The following is a 20,272-nucleotide window of genomic DNA, read 5'->3' as shown; positions in this document are numbered from 1 at the left end:
AATAATAATAATAAAAGAATGACTTAATAGAAAATATCACAATGTTAGAACTGAAAAATATAATAAAGAAGATGAAAAATAGGAGAACGTCAGGAGAAGACAATATAAATATAGAACTATACAAAAATGGAGGTGAAAAATTTAATGAAAGACTTTTGAAATTTTTAATATGGTTTGGATGTCTGGAAAAACCCCTAAGTCTTGGAAAAAAGCACTGGTCATCCCAATCTATAAAAAAGGAAATAAAGACAATTGCAATAATTATAGGGGAATTAGCCTGCTGAATACAGCATATAAAATATATGCAGGAATATTAAAAGAGAAACTAAGCAGCATTGTAGAAAACAAATTACTAGAAGAACAAAATGGCTTCCGAAAAGGCCGTCCTGCATAGATCCAATTTTTACTTTAAAATTATTAATAGAAAAGAGAAGAGAATTTCAAAAAGAAACACATGTGGCGTTTATTGATTATGAAAAAGCGTTTGACAAAATTAGTCGACAAAAATTGTTTAAAATATTAACCAATTTAAACATACCAAACCAACTTTTACAATCTATTCAAGAAATATATACAGGAAATAAAATAGCAGTTAAATTAGAACACACCTCAGAATGGAAAGATATATCAAGAGGAGTACGACAAGGATGTATCCTCTCACCTCTGCTTTTCAATATATATATAAATGAAATATTCACAATCTTGAAACAGCATAACCCATTTTGGTATACAAATGACCCCGCAAATGAAGATAGATACACTACTATTTGCAGATGATCAAATAGTATTAGCTACATCAGAAGATGACTTACAAAGATCATTAAAATCATTAAATGATATCTCAAAGCAATATAATATGACAATATCCAAAGAAAAAACAAAAATAATGGCATTCAAATGAGAAAACCCAATAAGAAGTAAAATAGTGATAGATAATAAAATACTAGAACAAGTAAACACTTTCAGATACTTGGGATGTGATCTATCATACAAAGAAGAAAAAGACATTGACACTAAAATATCAAACTTTGTCAAAGTAAATGGCATAATAAATAGTATATTTAAGCCATCCCTGGTACAAAAACACACTAGAATCAGACTATATAATGTCTTGTCAAAACCAACTCTACTATACGGAAGCGAAACATGGACCATGAAAAGGAAAGATGAAAAACGAATTCAAACAGCAGAAATGAAGTTCCTCAGAAAAACAGCTGGAATACCAAGTGGGACCACAAAACAAATGAAGAAATCTTACAATCCCTAAAAATCAAACCAATTAATTACTACATAAGACAGTATAAACAAAAATGGCTAGAACATTTAAATGGAATGGACAACAGCAGACTACCAAAAATATTATACAGATACAAAATAAGTGGAAAAAGAAGAATCGGAAGACCAAGAAAGAGATGGCATGAGACCTGAACAGGCCACATGGCCTATATTCCATGATAGGAAGAAGAAGAGGCTGAATTACTACTCTGCATTCAGCCTAACTACTATTAATACATAGTTTCATAAAGACATGGTGTAAGCTCAGAGTTTTCTCAGTACTGAAGCTGAAGATAATTTAAACGCAACTCGAATGCACTTTCTGTTGATCACTTTCTATGTACATTATTATTATTCTACGGGCACCTGAATGGAGTCCGAAAACTCATCGCAGGAGATCCAAACCATCCACACAATCTATCATACTTTTTCTTGAACCCATTAACAGACAAAGCACTCACAACTGACTCTGGCAATCCATTCTACTCATTCACAACTCTCCAAGCAAAAATCTAGTCCTGACACAATTACTGACCAACCACACCTTTATTCGACTTCCAGGGATGATCCCTGTTCTGGCCCCTCCAGCCGAGTGCTATAATATTTCCCCTGGATCAATCCTGGAAAACGCTTTATGTATCATAATACTGATTAAATATGAATTTACAGGACATAAAAAAAATACAGGAGAAAATAAAAATAGGACATAAAATACAGGAGAAAAAAAGTGCCCCATATAGTGGGGCACTTTTTTCTTACCCAAACGATAATTTATATTTGCTCGTATTTCTTACTGGAGGAGAGAGAGTCTACCTTCTTATTCTACCATTAATTAGGATAACTCCCTACTGTCCCCTGCTCTTATGAAGATTATTTGATTATATTCTCTTCAAGTACTTATTTATTTGGTACTTATTTAGTAATTTTTATAAAAAACACCCTGATAACATTTATATTTGATTAGCATTACTCACTGTGGATCTGGGACTCTTCATAATAGATTTTTATGATTACTGCTATTTTAGCCACCTTCATCTGATTGAGTAAATCGTTATGGGAAGATAAGTTATTCCCTCTGACTGAGCTATCAACTTTATCCACTGCTCACCATTGCCGTAACGAGGGCGTGGCGAACGAAGCTCCCGCCACGGGCGCAACTAAGTTTGAGGCGCAGAACATATAACATTTTTGTCATTTTTGGATTAGGGATGGGAGGCGCAAGTTAGACACTTGCCACAGGCACTTCATACCCTCGTTACGTCACTGCCTCCCACCATCCATTAAATAAATTTTGCATAAATTATGTATGTTCTCAGACCAGTTTTCCTTTATTTTTCCTGGACCAAACCCCACGTTTTCCGAAAAATTCCCTGCCATTTCTGTAGAACACCTAAGTTTCAGTTAAAAGGGCCTTTGAAATCCTCTGATGTTGTGATTTCATTCGAACCCAAGATACTACAAAACCGAATAGAGTAACAGTTATTGAAGATGATATCTTAAGGTCCTTCAAGATGATTTAAATAGACTAGAAATAGAACTGGAAGTACTCTATGTTCAAATTGGCAAAGTGCAGGGTAATCTGCTGCATAAAATAGCACTTTTCACTTTGGAATGAAAAGAATACACGCCATGTACTAGACTGAAGATTGAAACAAAGCTACATCTGGAATGTTGTAAACAGCAGGCCTGATTGCCTGGGTCCCTTAGGAATGAGAAAGTGACAGAGAGGATCTAGAGGAAAATGACCGAGACAATCTCAGATTATTTGGAGTTGAAAGGTCAGTCTTTCTTTGAAAATAATTAGTGACATAGGATTCGTATTTAATGGCTTACATTTGTTTATGATTAGTTGCTTGTTTCCAATAATTTCTTGGGCAGTTATTAGTGTAGGGAAAGTTATCACTTGTATTATATATTGTTGTTTATGGAGCTGATGCGAAGTAGAACAATAGCAAGCGAATGAAATATTTCAGATTTTGTTTCAGTCTGTGAGATGTTCTTTGTAAATGGCAAAAGATTTGGGGAACAAGAGCGAGACTGGTGAGCGTGTGTTTTGGAAGAAATGTTTTTGAAAGTGAGAAACCAGAAGTATGGAGAGGCGAGAAGTATTACAACTGGCAGTTGACATATAAAAGTCGAAAAAATGCAAGTGAGAATGTCGGTTGTTGAAAGTAAAGCGGTGGAAGCCAGGTATGATTGTGTGATATAATGAAAAAAATTCCTTGTTTACGTGGAGTGATTTATCGAACAAACCGCGAGATGGAACAGCTGAAATAAAAATGCCTGAAGCATGGTACTTCATAGAAGTGAAAGAAGGAAGAGGTGTTGGAAGAGCAAGCAGAGCATGACAGAATTATACAGAATGGAAGGAAGGAGTCTGTATGGAGACAATGATTTGAGGAGAGTATGAGAGGATCATATTTCTCTGTGGAATAGATTAAGGATATTAGTATCTATAGGATGCAGAGATGGAAAGACAAATATATCGTGAAAAATATAAGTGAGAAAGATAAATTTATCGGCAAGTGAGAAGTATGATATGATAGAATAATATATGAAAGAAGGGGTTGGGAGAAGTGAATATTTATCTGTTGTCATTGTGAGTCTCTGAGATGCTACGATAAAGGCAAGTTGTTTGTCATCTTGCCAGTATCATAATGATTCAAATGAACCATGATTGCAAATGAGGCAATGCATAGGTATGGTGTGCTGTTCGTCGATCTGTGGAACGAGTTTGATGATTGAAAGGACGTGTATAAAGCTAAGGAATTGTATTTGAATGAATTTGGAGTTAGGTATATTGAGAAGCTCTTATTCAGTGCGAATTTCGAAGTACATAGTCAGGGAAACTAGAATCTTTATGGAATGAAAGTGTGTGCAGACATCCTTGGAGTGGTTAGGAGAATAATCAAATGATACCAAACGCAGCTCTTCAGGTTCTTAAATTGAGTGGGACAGTCATTCGAAAGTATAAGGATGGTCGAGGTCTGAATGATCATTGAGTTTATATATACCAATGCGGGAAGAATCAGGAATAAGGAGAAAATGTTTTGTTTTTGTCTTTGGTTAGTTTAAAGCAGACAAAAGTTATAGACATTAGGGAGACTTGGTCAGTGGAGGGTGTATGGTCATAGGGATATTCATTCCAGAATTTTATTCCTGCTTATCTCAGTCATCTCTCTCTCTCTCTCTCTCCGTTTTTTTAAAAATACATTTTCAATATGTTGTTATTCTTCTCACTCATCGCTGTTTTACTGGTTTACATATCACTCTTACATCTGCAATATACCGCTATTGATTCAGTTCTGTTTCATTTTGACATCACTCCTAATAGCCTTTTTCAAAAGATTCAGATTTTTGCTAATTTCGATCACATCTTTCATTTAATTTTCTCCCTGCATACACTCACACTTTCCTAATACATAGGTAATACCTTCATTCTTTCTTTATTATCATTAAAGTTCAAAATATAATCTTCCTGTTATCGAAGTTTATTGACAATTTGCATATTCGTTCCTCGTAATCTGTTTATGTATTTTGATACTACCAAGCATAAAAGCAATGCAGCTATTTATTTCACTCTCATTTTTCTCCTTTTAACTCTTCTTTTCTTTTCCCGAAGAGAAAGAGGGAATTGCTTACCTTTTCTTGTTAACAATGTGTTTTTCTATTATTATCAGGGCCTTTGCAACCCACTAAGCAAGGAAGGCAATGCCTAGAAGCAGCAAGTTTGGAGTACGCAAACTTGTATCTCAGTTATAAATACCCCATTTTATTTATTTATATGGCCAAGGCATATACCCTAACAACGGGCATGATTATTATATAGACAAAGAAATTAATACTAGTTGCTGTATGTGCAAATTACGAGGTCAAATCGTAAAAATCAAATATAGAAATTCATTTTTGTTAATTTGCATTAAAGTTAAACCAATTAATCTCTCTCGAGGGATACAAGATTAGTAGTTAAGATTTCAGGTACAATATTCGAATGCTGAGAAACGTCTGAAGTGCTCAATTAATTGGTAATATGGAAAGCGTATATGGGATTTTAACTATATTGGTTGTAACAAATTATAAAAAAAAAAATGCTCTCTGAATAATCTTAGAAGTGAATTTTTGTTTTCAAATTACCTTCTTCCTCTTAACCAGTATTTAAGGAATTTTAACCAAAAACAATTAGCGATTGGCAGTACCGCATTACTCGTCAAGTCACGCTTAGGCTGGTTCTGTTGAGGTCATTTATTAGCAGCGCATATGATACGTCACGTGATTTAACCTGTTTATTGAAATACAAGTGATACTTTTTTTTTTTAAATGTTAAGTACTTTTGTTTCTTCAAAAAAATCAAAATAACATAAATAAATCCAGGTTAGGAATAGGAATTTGTTTGTTTATATACATTTTCTCCATATGATGGAGGAGATAGTGTGTTTTTTATTAACTTTTTCCCCCTGTTATTATCTATCAGTATGATGTCAACCAAAATCGTTAATACGATTCATAATTTGGTATACGCTGTTCATTTCTGCGTACTAATCTTTAAGCATCATTCTCAAGCAGGGAGTTAGATCGGCATTCTGTTCCCTCCTATTGGGCATGCTTCTACTCCTTAGTAAATACATATCAGTAATATTTGGGTTATTAGAAATACTGTATGTCGTTTTTCATTTACTAGATTTTTTTATTCACATACTCTCTGTCTTTTCTTTCTTTTTTTCTCTCTTCTCAATAAATAATTCAGTATAGGAATTAATTTACCAGAGGACTTTTCTACTCTATCAAAATCCATTCCACTTACTGACCACTCTCCATGCAAAGAACCTACTTTCATCCCTTGCTCATCTCATACTGTTTCTAGGGATGTTTTCTTGTTCCATCCCTGTCTCCCTCCATTCTATTAGAAATCTCTTACGCACCAACCTCATGACAACCCCCTTATTAGTTGATATGTCTCAATCATCACCCCTCCTCCTCCTTTTACAAGGGTCTGCAAATGGCACCTCTTCAAACTGTTTTCATATTCCACAGATTGAAAACCATTCTAGTCAATCTTCTCTGGACCAATTCCAATATTCCAATAAATCTTCATCCTCATGAAAATCTGGTGACTATGCAATGCATTACTGAAAAGGATTTGAATTCAGTGAGTGAATAAATTTAGAGTAAGGTGTAGGAGCTAAAGTGAATTTACCACAGTGAGTCTTGTACCTAATTTATAATTAAGGAAATATTCATCTAAAAATCAGAAAAAAAAAAGTTCATGTCGTTCTAAAATGATTTATACTGGCTAATTTAAGTCAAATGAAGAAAAATTTTTGTTTTCTGGTTTATCAGTTTTTATCAAAATAAAAATTCAAATGGCTTGATTACTTTTAAAAAAAAATTGTATCAGTAAAGACTAAATACAGATTTCTCAAAATCTGTCCATCTAGTTGGTCCTGTTATGTATATGCTTAACAAACAAAAAAAAAGGGGGGGGGATGCGGGCAGATCAGTACTAATAGATTTTAATGTTATTCTGCAAAATATACATAATAATAATAATTATTATTATATGGGCATCTCCATGGAGTTCAGAGACCCAAACCATCTACACAATCTATCATACCTCTTCTTGAACCCATTAACAGACAAAGCACTCACAACTGATAGTGGCAACTCATTCCATTCATCCACCACTCTCCACATAAAAAAATCTAGTTCTCACAGTCCTACTAACCACACCTTTATTCGACTTCCAAGGATGACCCCTCTAGCCAAGTGCTGAAACATTTCTACTGCATCAATCCTATAAAACCCTTTAAGCAACTTAAATGTTTCTATCATATCCCCTCTTTTTTCTCCTATCAACCAACTTTTGCAATCAACACATCCTCAATGTATCCTCATAGGGAACATTCCACAGACCACTCACTGTCGCTCTCCTCTGAATCTTCCCCACAGCTTCCTCAAGAAATCCATGAGACCAGACCTAAACACAGTAATCCAGATGTTGACATATCAATCCTTATGAAGAGGAACAACTTCCTTATTTCTACTTGTTAGCGTTACTCAATACCCAAGTAATCTTATGAACAACCTTAGCAATATGTCCTCGAAATTTCAACTCTCTATCTACCACCCCTAAACTTCATCTCTTTTCTGTAGTACAGTTCCATCAGTGTGATACACAGCTTGTAATTTATTTATCCCAAAATGTATAACTTTACATTTCTCCACATTAAACTGATACCCATTATCTTTTTCCCATACTTACAGCCTTTTTAAATTATCCTGCAAGCTCTCCAAGTCACTTTGATTAACTATTACTTCATCTAATTTTGCATCATCAAAAAACAACTGAATATTTACTTTCAGATTATTTCCTATATAGTGGTCCTCTCACAGAACTTTGCAGCACACCACCAGTCATCTGCTTACTCCTGGATTCTGCTCCTCCATATACCACTTTTTGATATCTGTCCAGCAGCTATCCTCTTATCCACAGCACATAACCAGTGTCATATCCACCTTCATTTGTTCTAATTTTCATAACATAGTTCCATGTGGTATTCTGTCAAATGTCTTTGTAAAATCCAGCAGAATCATTGTGTAGCCATTTCCTTTATTCAACTCAGCTGTCACTGTATTATAAAAAGTTAGTATATTACTAAGACATGACAAACTCTTCACCAAGCCAGGTTGCCCCTCATAGAGGGTCATATTCTTATCCACCCATTGAATTCTCTTTGTTGACCAACTTTTCCAGTACTTTTACCACCATTCCAGAGATACTAATTGGTCTATAATTTTCTGCTGCAGTCTTTTCAGAGGAATTATTTTGCCCTATTTCCAATCCCTTGGAACTAATAATTTTAACAACTTTTAATTTCAATAGTTTCTTAGAATATATTTTAAATTTCATTATAGTTAATGAATAGGAGTATCTAATTTTTTTTTTAAAACATAGAATAGGTTTTATTATTTTATTTACTATATACAAATATTTATTCCTCTGCCCATTTTAATTTAGCCATGCCTTCAAATGTTGAAATCAAGGCCAGACTGTCTGATATTAATGCTCTTATTCAGAAAGCGAGGAATTGCACTAATGAAGATAGTGTCATATTAAATCAAGAGGATACTTACTTTAAGGTTCCACATGGAAGACTGAAGATGAGACAAATAGAGGTATGTATTTTGTTATGTTTCTTTTCAACAAAGCAGTAAAGTACTGTATTTTTTCATGTATGTACTGTAATTTTTCATGTATACTCTTGCTAATTTCTCTATGTTTTCCTTGTTTTCTCCTTCTTGTTTGATGCAACTGCTGATCTAGCAGTGGCGGCATCAACAAGAAGTTTGATGAGTCTTAAGGTTATGTGGTGTCCAGACCCTACTGTACAATAAATTGTATGCAATTTATTGTACAGTAGGAATTAGATAAACAGAATGAGATAAAGGAAAGAGCTATAGCATGATATTTGTGGATTTTCATGTGTATCTGAGAGGATACTACATAGAAATCTGTTATATAAATTGGATTAAAATGGAATAGATATGAAGTTAGTGACATGGATAAGAATAGAATGGTTAATAGATATGCATCAAAGAATAGTATATGGTGAAGTGCAATCAAGACGAAGACAGGTGACCAGTGTGTGCCACAGTATTCTGTATCTGGACTGCTACTATTTATTTTGTGCATTAACAATATTAAATTAAGGGGGAGGGGATATCCAGTTTGCTGATGATGTGATGCTAAACTGGGAAGGATAATAGTAAATATAGGTGACATCGAGATTCTGAGAGATTATTTAAATAGGCTGACATTGTGAGGAAAGGAAAATGGTTGCCACTTTAGGCAAAGTGTAAGGTTAGGTGCATTTGACTGCAATATTACAAGATCACAGGGTGGTGTGTGACTAGAATGGATTGCCATTGGATGTTGTGAGTGCAAGCAGTGTGAATGAATTTAAGAATAAGTATGATACCTGGTGCATGTAGTATATGGCCTTCCTCGATGAGTCCCTGACTCCCTGGAGGTCTCTCGTAATAATAATAATGATATTGATTATATTGTTGGACTGCACTACAAGATATTAATATGGTTAAAGATTTGAAGTTCATATTTGAAGGATATATTGCAAAAAAAAGTGGACAAAATAGTTCAAAGGCTCACTTGGATGTAGAAGAACAGCTGACAAGTGCAGATAAGAAAGTTATTATTCTGCTCAATAAGACTTTGATATAATTTATGCATTTCATTGCTTGGATTTCTTGGACATGAGGTGGTCATGGAGAGGATTCAGAGGTGAGTGACTAACATGTTAATAGATCTAGGGAATTTTCCTATAAGGTAAACTGAAAGTTTTTGAATTGCATAATTGTGTTGGTAGGAAGAATAGAGAAGATACGATAGAAGTATAAGCTAGTAGGAGGTTTTATAACATAGATACAGAAGGAATTTTTCACGACACAACATGATAGGAAGGGGGGGGGGAAGAGAGAGAAACAGTTCTGATAGTTGAGTAAGAGTGGCAGTTAGCAAAGATGTGAGGGAATCAGGGAGCAACTTTAAAGAGACAGGTACTATTGGCATTGTGGGAATAATGATCAGAATAATGGCTAACCTTATGTGATGAGGTAAGGTTGTACTACCTTACCTCAGTCCTGAAAATATTTTCAGGCGCAAACTTTCTTTGCTCACACTTGGATAATGGATTAAACTAAATTTATTATATTAAATACATTGGCTTTTTTACTCAAGAAATTTTTTGGGTATTATAAGTGTATTTTAAAGGAAAATATAGCAGAATAATTGAGGAAGAAAATTTTGTACATACCTTGTTTAGATGCTACGATGATTTCATTCTCCATACTTCTGCTGTTAGGCTGTTAAAAAAAAAAGGAGGGGGATGGAACATGGGAGGGGTGAATGTTTGATGCCCAGTTTTCCCATAAAACCCTTCCCCGTCCTCAAAGAAGTGCCCTTAAGTATATATATATATATCATCATCATCATCATCATCATCAATTTCCTGACAAGTACCTCAAGGGGTGTACAGGATATGATAGTACTACATGAAAAATTTATGTTATTACTAACTTCCTATTTACAATTTTCCTCCAAATCAGTCTGTTACTTGTCAAGACTCCAACATTATCAGGTCTTATATTTCTATTGTCTAAGGCACTTTGTACCATATCAATCCACCTATATCTTGGTCTTCCTCTGGGTCGTTTTCCTGCCAACCTGGCAGAGAACACTTCTTTTGCTAATCTTTCCTCGCCATTCTGTTCAAGTGACACTACCACCTGAGATTAGTTCTTCTAATGCATTCCTAGATGCTGACAATGTCAAGTTCTTTCCTAATATCCTCGTTTTTAATATGATATTGCCATTGATGTCATCAGTTCACAACTCTAATCTTTCTCAGGACTCTCATATCTGCGGTCTCTAGTCTTTGGTCAAGTGTTTTACTTCTGACCCAGCTCTCAGATCCATAAGTTAAAACTGGTTTGAACACTGTCTTGTATATAGCTAATTTAGTGTTCTGACTAATTTCTCTCTTAGTCCATATGAATTTATTCAATTGACTTCCTACCATACCAGCTTTATTGATTCTGTTGTCTATTTCCATATTTAATTTACCATCTTCACTAAAAATTGTTCCTAAGTAGCTGAAATGTTCTACTTGTTCCACAGGTTCCCCGTTCACAATGCAGATGACATTTTCAACAATTCTACCTATTTTTATTGTCTTTGTCTTTATAATGCTGACCTTCATACCATATCTATTACAACAGCTATTTAATTTAGTCAGAGAATCTTTCAGACTTGTAGTGGATTTATTTAGAAGTATAACATCATCCGCATAAAGCAAAGAGCTGACATTAACACCGCCAATTTCGATATCATTTTTAATACCACTTTCCTTCATAATGTGATCCATATAGATAATGAATAACAGAGGGGATAATGTACATCCTTGTCTCACACCAGATTTAACATTAAACCATCTTCCTGTACTTCCTTTAATTCTAACTGCTGACTTACAACTCAAATAAAGACTAAGTATTGCTTGATATAATGTCCCCATTGACACCAAAGAACTGTTGCATATTGAATAGCTTCTCTCTTGGCACCTTGTCATATGCCTTTTCCAGATCGACAAAACTTAAATACAGATCTTTGCTATATTCCCATGCTTTCTCAACTGTTTGTCATAAAGTGAAGATCTAATCCTGGCAGCCTCTGTTTGGCCTGAATCCAGCTTGTTCTTCACCAAGCTTTTCTTCCACAATTCTTCTCAACCGTTTCTCAAGTATACTTGCATAGATCTTGCCAGGAGCACTCAGTAGGGAAATACCTCTGTAATTCTCACCTTCAGTTTTATTTCCCTTTTTATATATGGGTACTATTAGAGCTCTACTCCAATCATCGAGAATTCGTCCCTCTGTTCAGGCTTTCTGAACTATGCAGTGCAGCCACTGTAAGACTTTTATACCACCATATTTCAGCATTTCTGGTCGAATACTATCTATGTCTTCCTGACTGTATGTCTGTTGAGTGTTTTTTACCACTGTGCTATCACTGCTTGTTTCATTTAGCAAATTTTCAAAGTAATTACTCCATACTTCAAGGATATCTGTTTCTCCCATTTTCATATCACTTTTATCATCTCTAACTCCTTTTACAGCACTCTTTCCTCCAAGGAGCAGATATAGATTCGGATCATACCTTAGTGATTGCAAACATCAAGTTGAAATTAAAAAGAAAATATAAATCCCATCAACAGAAACAAAGAGATACAGCAAGAATAAGTGAAACAGAAATAGGAAAGAGGTATAGAACAGTAGAGGAGAAACCAAAAAGTGTGTAAAAAGAAAAAACATTCAAATCTTAGCGTGAAAGGAGTAATGAAGGTGATAGAAGGCGCAGTTGAAGAAACAGTACCAGAAGAAGAGAAGATCGAGAAGAAGTGGATTAGACAGGAAACACTGAAGTTAGTACAGGAGAAGAGTATGTTGAGGATAAGAAGGGATACATCAGAACAAATAGAGGAGCAATATAGAAGAAAGTGTAATGAGGTGAAAAAAGCAGTCAGAATGGATTAGATGAAATGGTTGGAAGCTCACTGCAATAATATCTCACTATGGAGGGCATAAAACTAGGGAGGTGTACAAAATGATTAGAACCATTAATAGAAGGTGGTAACCAAAACAGATCATAATTAAAAATGAAAAAGGCAAAGTATTGATGAATAAAGATAAAATTCTACAGCAGTGAACAAGGTACTGTAGTGAGCTGTATGAAGACAAACTAGATTTAGTTTGAGTTTATGAAACTGATTGCAGAATTGAAGCAGATATCACCACCAGGTAATGAGTGTGACATGGACATTTTAAGAGGAGAGGTAGAATAAGGAAGGGAAAATATCAGAGGAGTGGGTGAAATCGATATTAGTGACAAGAAAGGAAATAAGCTGCAATGTAAAAATTATAGAACAATTGCGTTGACAAGTCACCTTGGTAAGATGATGATATTAACAGAAAGACTGAGAACACAATTGGAAGCATACCTTGCAGATGAGCAAGCAAAATTTAGGAAAGATAGAAGTATAATTCAACAGATTTTGAAAATCATATATACTTGCTTTGTTAATTTTCAGAAGGCATTTGACCTTCTGAAAATCAACCAACCAGAAAGTGACATTAGCAGTGCTAGAATCCTATGGAATTTACAGAAAATTAATATCCATATTAAAAGATGTTTATAGGAATCCAATGGCAGCAGTTAAAAATAGGTGAGGATTTGGGGAAATGGTTTAGAACAAGCAGAAGTACTAGACGGGGGGGTCCCAATATCACCAAGCATTTTCATCATCGCACATTTAGAAAGAGCAATGGACAAAATGAAGGAAGATGCAAAAGGAATATCAGTACATGGGATGAGAATTAACAATCTGAGATTCGCAGATGACATTGTTATTATTGAAGAAGACAAAAGAGAACTACAAAAAACTTTGAAACTGTTAAATGAAAAAGGGAAGAGATTTGGACTTGTAATGAACTTGGAAAAATCAAAGAGAATTTGTTAAGAAGAACATGAAACAAAAGATACAAGTGGATGGAATTGATATAGAAAATATAAAACAATTCACATATTTGGGAAGTAAAATGACATATGACTTGGACTGTAAAAAAGAAATAAAGATCTAGATTGTAGTGGGAAGAACAAATCTGAAGGCCATGGATAAGATCTGGAAAAATAAAGCAGTCAGCTTGCAAACAAAATTAAGAGTACTAGAAACATGCATCTTTAGCGGTGTACTGTATGGATCTGACGTGGGTAATAAATAAGGAATCAAGAAAAAGAATTTTGACATTTGAAAGAACTTGTTACAGGAAGATTCTAAGAATAGGATGGGTACAGAAAATCACAAATGAAGAGCTCTCTCGGAAGATACAACCAAAGAAGAATTTAATGCAGAAGATTATACAATGGAAGCTGCAATTATTTGGATGCATCTGCAGAATGAGCGAGGATTGGAAGATGAAGACATTCATGTTTTGTATTATGGATGGCGTAAACAGCATAGGTAGACCATACAGAGAATGGATAGATGACATAAAGGACTAGTGTGGAATGGGTTCACAGTTTCTATAAATACTGGACAAAGAAAGGTTGTAGAAGATAGTGAAGGAGTCATCGAATACTAACAGTCAGTGTGCCCATGGTTCATGATGATGATGATTATTAAAAAACAGAGGTGGAGGGACCACTATTGCTTGCTGTTTATGAGGATGACAAATAATTGCTCAAATAACAGCCTCTTGACATCAATTAGAAAATATATGGTTATGGAAATATATATAATTATGGAAATTTAGGCAGGGAAGAATGTGGTAAAATTGTCTGTAAGGACAATTTTACCACATTCTTCCCTGCCTAAATTATTATTATTTTTTTTTTTTCCAGAATTTTCCTTGGGTCTCCAAGGTTTACCTTTTAATTTTAAACTCTTGGCATTTTTTCTCTAATGATAGTCATACTTTTGAGTCTACAGTTCACAACTAGGCTACTTGTATATAGATGCTGTTAACTTCACATCAGTTGTTTGGTATCCCATAATACAAAAATATACACTTCCTTTCGGATATATATTGCTAATCATTATGGGAAGGGGGGTCATTACCCAGACTGGTTTTGACCTTTGTTAGGGTATCTTCAATAGGAGCCAGATCCAGGAAGATACTGGGATTTAAATCAATGCAGAAATTGGATATATTCCACATCCTTTCCATAATCATATGTTTTCCCATATACTTCCATAATCATATACAGTATTTTCCAACTGATGTGAAGTCAACAGCCTCTATACAGAGGTATTATTATTATTATTATTATTATTTCGGGCGACTCCAGGAGTCCTTAGACTCATCGAGGGAGGCCCTAAACATCATGTCCACACAACTATGCGATTACATTCTCACAGTATCTATCATACCTTGTCTTGAACTCGTTCACCGTCATAGCACCCACAACAGACTCTGGCAGCTTATTCCACTCATTTACCACTCTAAAAGTAAAGAACCCAGCTCTAACACCCCTGCTAACCACACTCTTGCCCAGCTTCCATAGGTGTCCCCTAGTTCTCCCACCACCAGTCCTGATCTCAAAAATATCCTCTGAATTAATCCTATAGAATCCCTTTAGCAATTCGAATGTCTCAATCATATCTCCCCTTTTCCGCCTATCAACTAGTTTCTACAACCCACAAATCTTCAACCTGTTCTCATATGGTTCATTCCATAGACCTGTTATCATCTTAGTCACTCGCCTCTGGATCCTCTCCACCTCCTCCCCATCAAGAAGGAACCGAGGTGACCAAATCTGGGCACAGTAGTCGAGATGAGGTCTTATCAAGGCTCGGTACAGAGGTACAATAACTTGCTTGTCTCTGCTCGTCAAGGTATTTTTCAACAACCAAGTGAGTTGATGAGCTGGTTTAGCTACTTTTGCAATGTGCCCCCTAAAGAGGCTGTTGACTTCACATCAGTTGGAAATAGTGAAGATACTTCATGTACAAACTGTATTTGCTTATGCTTGGATATAGGATTAAAACAAGAATATAATTTCTTGTCTACATACGTAGTTGTTGAAAAAAAAAATTTCAACAACTACCTGTGATCCAGCATATTTTCAAAATACGATGAAACACCATTTTGCTGCTTGCATATGGAAAATATGATTTCTGCATTTAATCTCAGTCATCCTGCATCTAGTTCTCACTGAGAGAACCTCAATAAAGATTGAAACTGGTCTGGATAATGACCCTTCCCCATAATCAAAAGTAATATGCACAGCATCTATGTAGCATATACAAAAGCAGTGTGCTTTGCATTATGGAATACCAAGGCAATTGATGCGAAGTTAACAGCCTCTGTTATCACTAGTAGCCTAGTTTTGAAGATACTTCACATGCAAACTTTGTTTGGTTATGTTTGAGTATAGGATTAAAACAAGAATATAATTTCTTGTCTGTTATAATTTACTTGAGTACCGAGCAAAAAAAAAATAAACTTTCAACACCACATGTTTAAAATATGCTGATGCAGCATATTTAAAAAAAATATGATGATACACCACTTTGCTACTTGAATATGGAAATTACATGATTTATGCATTGATTCAATCTCAATATCTTCCTGGGTCTAGCTCCCACTCGAGGACACCTGAATAAAGGTGTTTATTCAGGTGTAATGCATAGTAATATACATGTCTGAAAGAGAGAGAGAGAGAGTGTGTTTTGCATTATGAGATACCAAAGCAACTGATGTGAAGTCAGTAGCATCTATATACAAGTAATCTAGTTAATATGTGAAGTCAGTATAAATATTCTATAAATATTCTAGTCATGAAGATACTTCACACTCAAAATTCACATTCCAAAATTGTCAAGTTATAAAAAAATTAAAACTTCATGGTCAATTCAAGAAGTTAAAGATGCAGTCTTAGAAAGGAAGAAATCTTATCAAAAGTTCCTTGGCAAGTAAGTCAGCATGTGCTCAATACCTGGAAAAACGGTAAGAAAGCTGAGCTATGTGTAAAAGTAATTAAGCAAACATTATGGGAAAAAAGAGAGAGAGAGAGAGATAGGTGCATGAGAAGGAGTTTCTAGTGAATTCTAGATTAACATCTGTGTTTGGATGAAAATTTGACAATAGGGACAGACTGGATACCATATATGCTAAAGGAATGTTCAACTGAACAGGTTATGCCATTGACCTGCTTGTATAATTTGAGTCTTAGCTACAGGAATGGAAAGGATGTACTGGTTTACGTGGGTAGTGAAAAAAACTGATATGTCTTACTAAAGACCTATCTGTATCTCTGGAGTGGTGATGAAGATTTTAGAAAAGTTGGTAAGAACTTGCATGCAGAAATGGGTTAACAGACAAGCTATATTTTGCAAGAAACAGCATGGTTTTAAAGAGAAGTCATGTCTGAGTAACTTGCTCATAGAAAGGGGGATGGTAAATCCCTTTATGTTTTTATAGCCGGGTACGAAACTCGGATCGAAATCCATAGAGTTTCATGCCGAAAAAACTTATCAGCGAGCCCAAGTGTAAATGATCACTTGGGTAGTACAACACCAGGGCAACTCCATGCAAAGGTGGAGCAAGATCCGTCACTAACTTTAATATTCTCTCATAATGTAAAACCCAGCTCATACCCGGCTATAAAAACATAAAGGGATTTACCATCCCCCTTTCTATTAACATATTCGCCGGTAAAATTGGCCTTTCGGCTTATTAAATTAGTAACTTGCTCATATTTTATAATAACGTTATGGCTGAGTTGGATAAAGAAAATGGATGCATTGTGATACTTGAACTTTGCTTTAAGCATTTCACATGATACCACATGAATATTTTACACGAATATAAACTATTGAATGGAATCAGAGAGTAATTGATGGACTAGTATCACAACGTGAAATGTGGGGATCGTGAATGTGTGCCAGATTTAAGGCGATCAGTTATGTTTCCCAGGTTCCTTGGACCATTATTACTATATATAGTGGTGGTGGTTTGTGGGCAGTAAATGGCATTGATGTAGGTGATTGGTAGTAGAGGCTCTGTGTACTGGTGGAGACGGAGAGTTGTACAGTTGGTGTTCTCCCGTGATGAGTCTTCGGACTCCTTGGAGGTGTCATGAATAATAATAATAATAATTATTATTATTGTTCAGTCTATACATTAACATTTAGAAGGATCTGATAGATGTTCATTTGGATGCAGACTATGCAAAGATAGACTGCTAATATGGGAAAATGATAATGGTTGTTAATTCAATTATAGTAAGAAATCTCATCACACCAAAGTGTGATGAGATTTCCAGCAGCATGTTATATTGATGGGATTATGTTTTGTGGAACTGACGAGACTTGAGATCTCAGAGTGGTGGTGGATAAGAAGTTAAAATTTCAGAGATTCTTTGAGCATAGCAGAGATGGCAAATACAGAGGAGATAATTGTAATGCTGAAATAAACATTGATATGCAAGGTCATTTTGCCTATTTATAAGGCCTCGATATGATACCTGGATTACTGTGCATGCACAGATTTAGTTTCCTGTGTAAATGTAAGCTCAAACAATATTGGAGACTTGACAAGTAACAAATTAATTTGAAGAAAAGTATTGATAGGAAACTAATAATAATGTTAACTTAATTATGGAATACTATTATAGTATCTTGTACCCCCTTTTCCCCTTTGAGGGTATATATCAAGAAATGGTGATAATGAGGATTACTATTAAAATTTATCATTTTAATTTACGAGAATGATCTCAAAAGTTCTTGGCTTCAACCATAGATAGCAACATTATTAGCAAGATTTTTTTTTCCTAAGTTGGTACATCTATCATAAGCATCCATGTGAAATTGCAAGTCATTCTATCAAGTAGTTTGTTTTATACAGCTGTCTGAAGCAAAAGTGTTGCTAAATCATGTTCCTCATGATTCCAACCCTGATCAGGACGAAACAACCTTATAAACTGGCAACACTATTGGTAAGACTTTTTTCTACATTGGTACATCTGTCATAAGCATGTATATGAAATTGCAAGTCATTCCATCATGTAGTTTTTTAATACAGCTGTCTGAAGCAAAAGTGTTGTCTGTATCCCTTGAAATGGATAAAATTGAGTATTGTGCGGTTATAACATTTTTTGTAAAAGAAGGTTTAATGCCAAAAGAAATTCATTCGAAGTTCATAAAAGTTTATGGGCACTCTTCTCCTTCGTTTTCGAAAATTAAGAAAGGGGCTGCCGAGTTTAAACATGACCGTACTAGCCTTGAAGATGATCCATGTGAAGGATGTCCAAAAAGTGTAACAACACCAGAAATCATTGATCAAGTGCACGATATGGTATTGAATAACTGGCGAGTCAAAGTGCATGAAATTGCTGAGACTATAGGCATTTCAAAAGAACGTGTAGGATATATTTTGCATGAAGAATTACAAATGAAAACGCTTTGTGCAAGATGGGTGCCATGCTTGCTCATAGCAGATCAAAAACACACTCGCATGAAATTCTCTGAGCAGTGCCTGGAGCGTTTTAACAAGAATAAAACTGATTTTGTGTGTCGATTTATTACTATGGATGAGACATAAATTCACCATTACATATCAGAATTCAAACAGCAGTCAAAACAGTGGACAGAAGCCAGTTGTTTGCCAAAGTCAGTTTCATCAGCAGTAAAGGTCATGGCATCGGTGTTTTGGGATGCTAAAGGCATTTTGTTTATTCATTATCTTGAAAAGGGTCAAACAATAACCGGGGAATATTATTCCGCTCTTTTAACCAGACTAGGCGAAAAAATTCGTGAGAAAAGACCTGGTTTGTAGAAGAAAAAAATCATCTTTCATCAGGACAATGCACCCGCCCACAAAGGTGTTTTGGCAATGGGAAAATTAAGGGATCTGCACTATGAATTGTTGGAACATCCACCCTATTCCCCAGATTTGACTTCCTCTGACTTTTATCTCTTCCCAAAACTAAAACTCTTCCTTGCTGGTCAGTGTTTTTCTTCAAATCAAGAGGTGATTGCAAATCAAGAGGGGTATTTTGCAGATCTTACTGAGAACTGAGGGATGGGATAATGGCACTGGATCATTGCTGGAATAAACGTATTAGTCTTAAGGGAGATTATGTTGAAAAATAAAAATAATTTTGAAATTATAAATTCATTTTTTCATTGTTAGGCAGAGAACTTTTCAGACCACCCTCGTATACCAGTTTCATGCGTGAGAGGTTGAAGAACTTATAGCTCATTGGTGCTGTATGTGGGCAACAATTAAGGACAAATCCATGCACTGATATTTTTCTTGAAGAGTTGAGGGTTGTAGTTGTTCAGGAACACTTCATGATGAAGACTGTTCCAGAAAACATAGACAGAGGAGTGTGAAATGGGAAGAGAAGAAGCAATTTGAGTAAGCTTGAAGTTGGACTGTAAAAGGATGTTGTTTTGCAACATCTCTTTCTGTCAATTGTCTGTCTTTATTTTGTGTATTTCTTGCACATTAGTGGTCCTTTTAATGGCAAAATTAAGCAAAACCAATACATATGCTAAAAACGGCTCAAAGTTGAGTTGTTATGTATATTGAATGATGTCACTATAGAAGAATGCTATTAATGTGAAATGCCTTTTTAGAATTGTCTGTGATCATTTCCTTGTATATAAATAGTTTGGGTTTTCTGATATTAGTTATCTGTAATTAGTTGCATTATTTGATAAATAATATTTAGCGATTATAGTCTACTCTCACTATAGTAAATCCATGAGTATCACAGGAATAGTTTTGTTATAGTGAATAGTTTTCGATAGTGAATTTCCTTTAGCATAACATTGTGCCTATGGACCTCCATTGAAACTTTTCATGGTTTTTTTGTAACAGTGTTTGAAATAGCATGAGTCAACTGGATTTTGTAAATAATTTG

The 20,272-nt window shown here is 35.0% G+C and overlaps 1 protein-coding gene across 8 annotated transcripts in view; it reads left to right on the top strand.

The window, feature by feature from the left end:
• The first annotated feature begins 4,996 nt into the window (after positions 1-4,996).
• LOC150105950 (uncharacterized) overlaps positions 4,997-20,272 on the top strand; it is a 54,967-nt gene continuing 39,691 nt past the window's right edge. For 4 of the 8 annotated variants that reach the window (XM_090393719.1, XM_090393720.1, XM_090393712.1 and 1 more), the window contains exons 1-2: positions 5,509-5,646; positions 8,291-8,448. In XM_090393719.1, coding sequence (XP_090249845.1) covers positions 8,293-8,448 — 156 coding nt within the window. In that variant the 5' untranslated portion in view covers positions 5,509-5,646; positions 8,291-8,292. Of the gene's footprint in view, positions 5,011-5,171; positions 5,301-5,508; positions 5,647-5,753; positions 5,931-8,290; positions 8,449-20,272 lie in introns of those variants that run through there. The other 4 variants (XM_090393715.1, XM_090393713.1, XM_090393717.1 and 1 more) reach the window with 4 other exon arrangements.

The sequence above is a fragment of the Typopeltis vanoorti genome, chromosome 6 (assembly GCF_054136105.1).
Source record: "Typopeltis vanoorti isolate ZY-2024b chromosome 6, IOZ_Tvanoo_1.0, whole genome shotgun sequence".
Classification (NCBI taxonomy): domain Eukaryota; kingdom Metazoa; phylum Arthropoda; class Arachnida; order Uropygi; family Thelyphonidae; genus Typopeltis; species Typopeltis vanoorti.
This window is presented reverse-complemented; position numbering and strand designations above follow the sequence as displayed.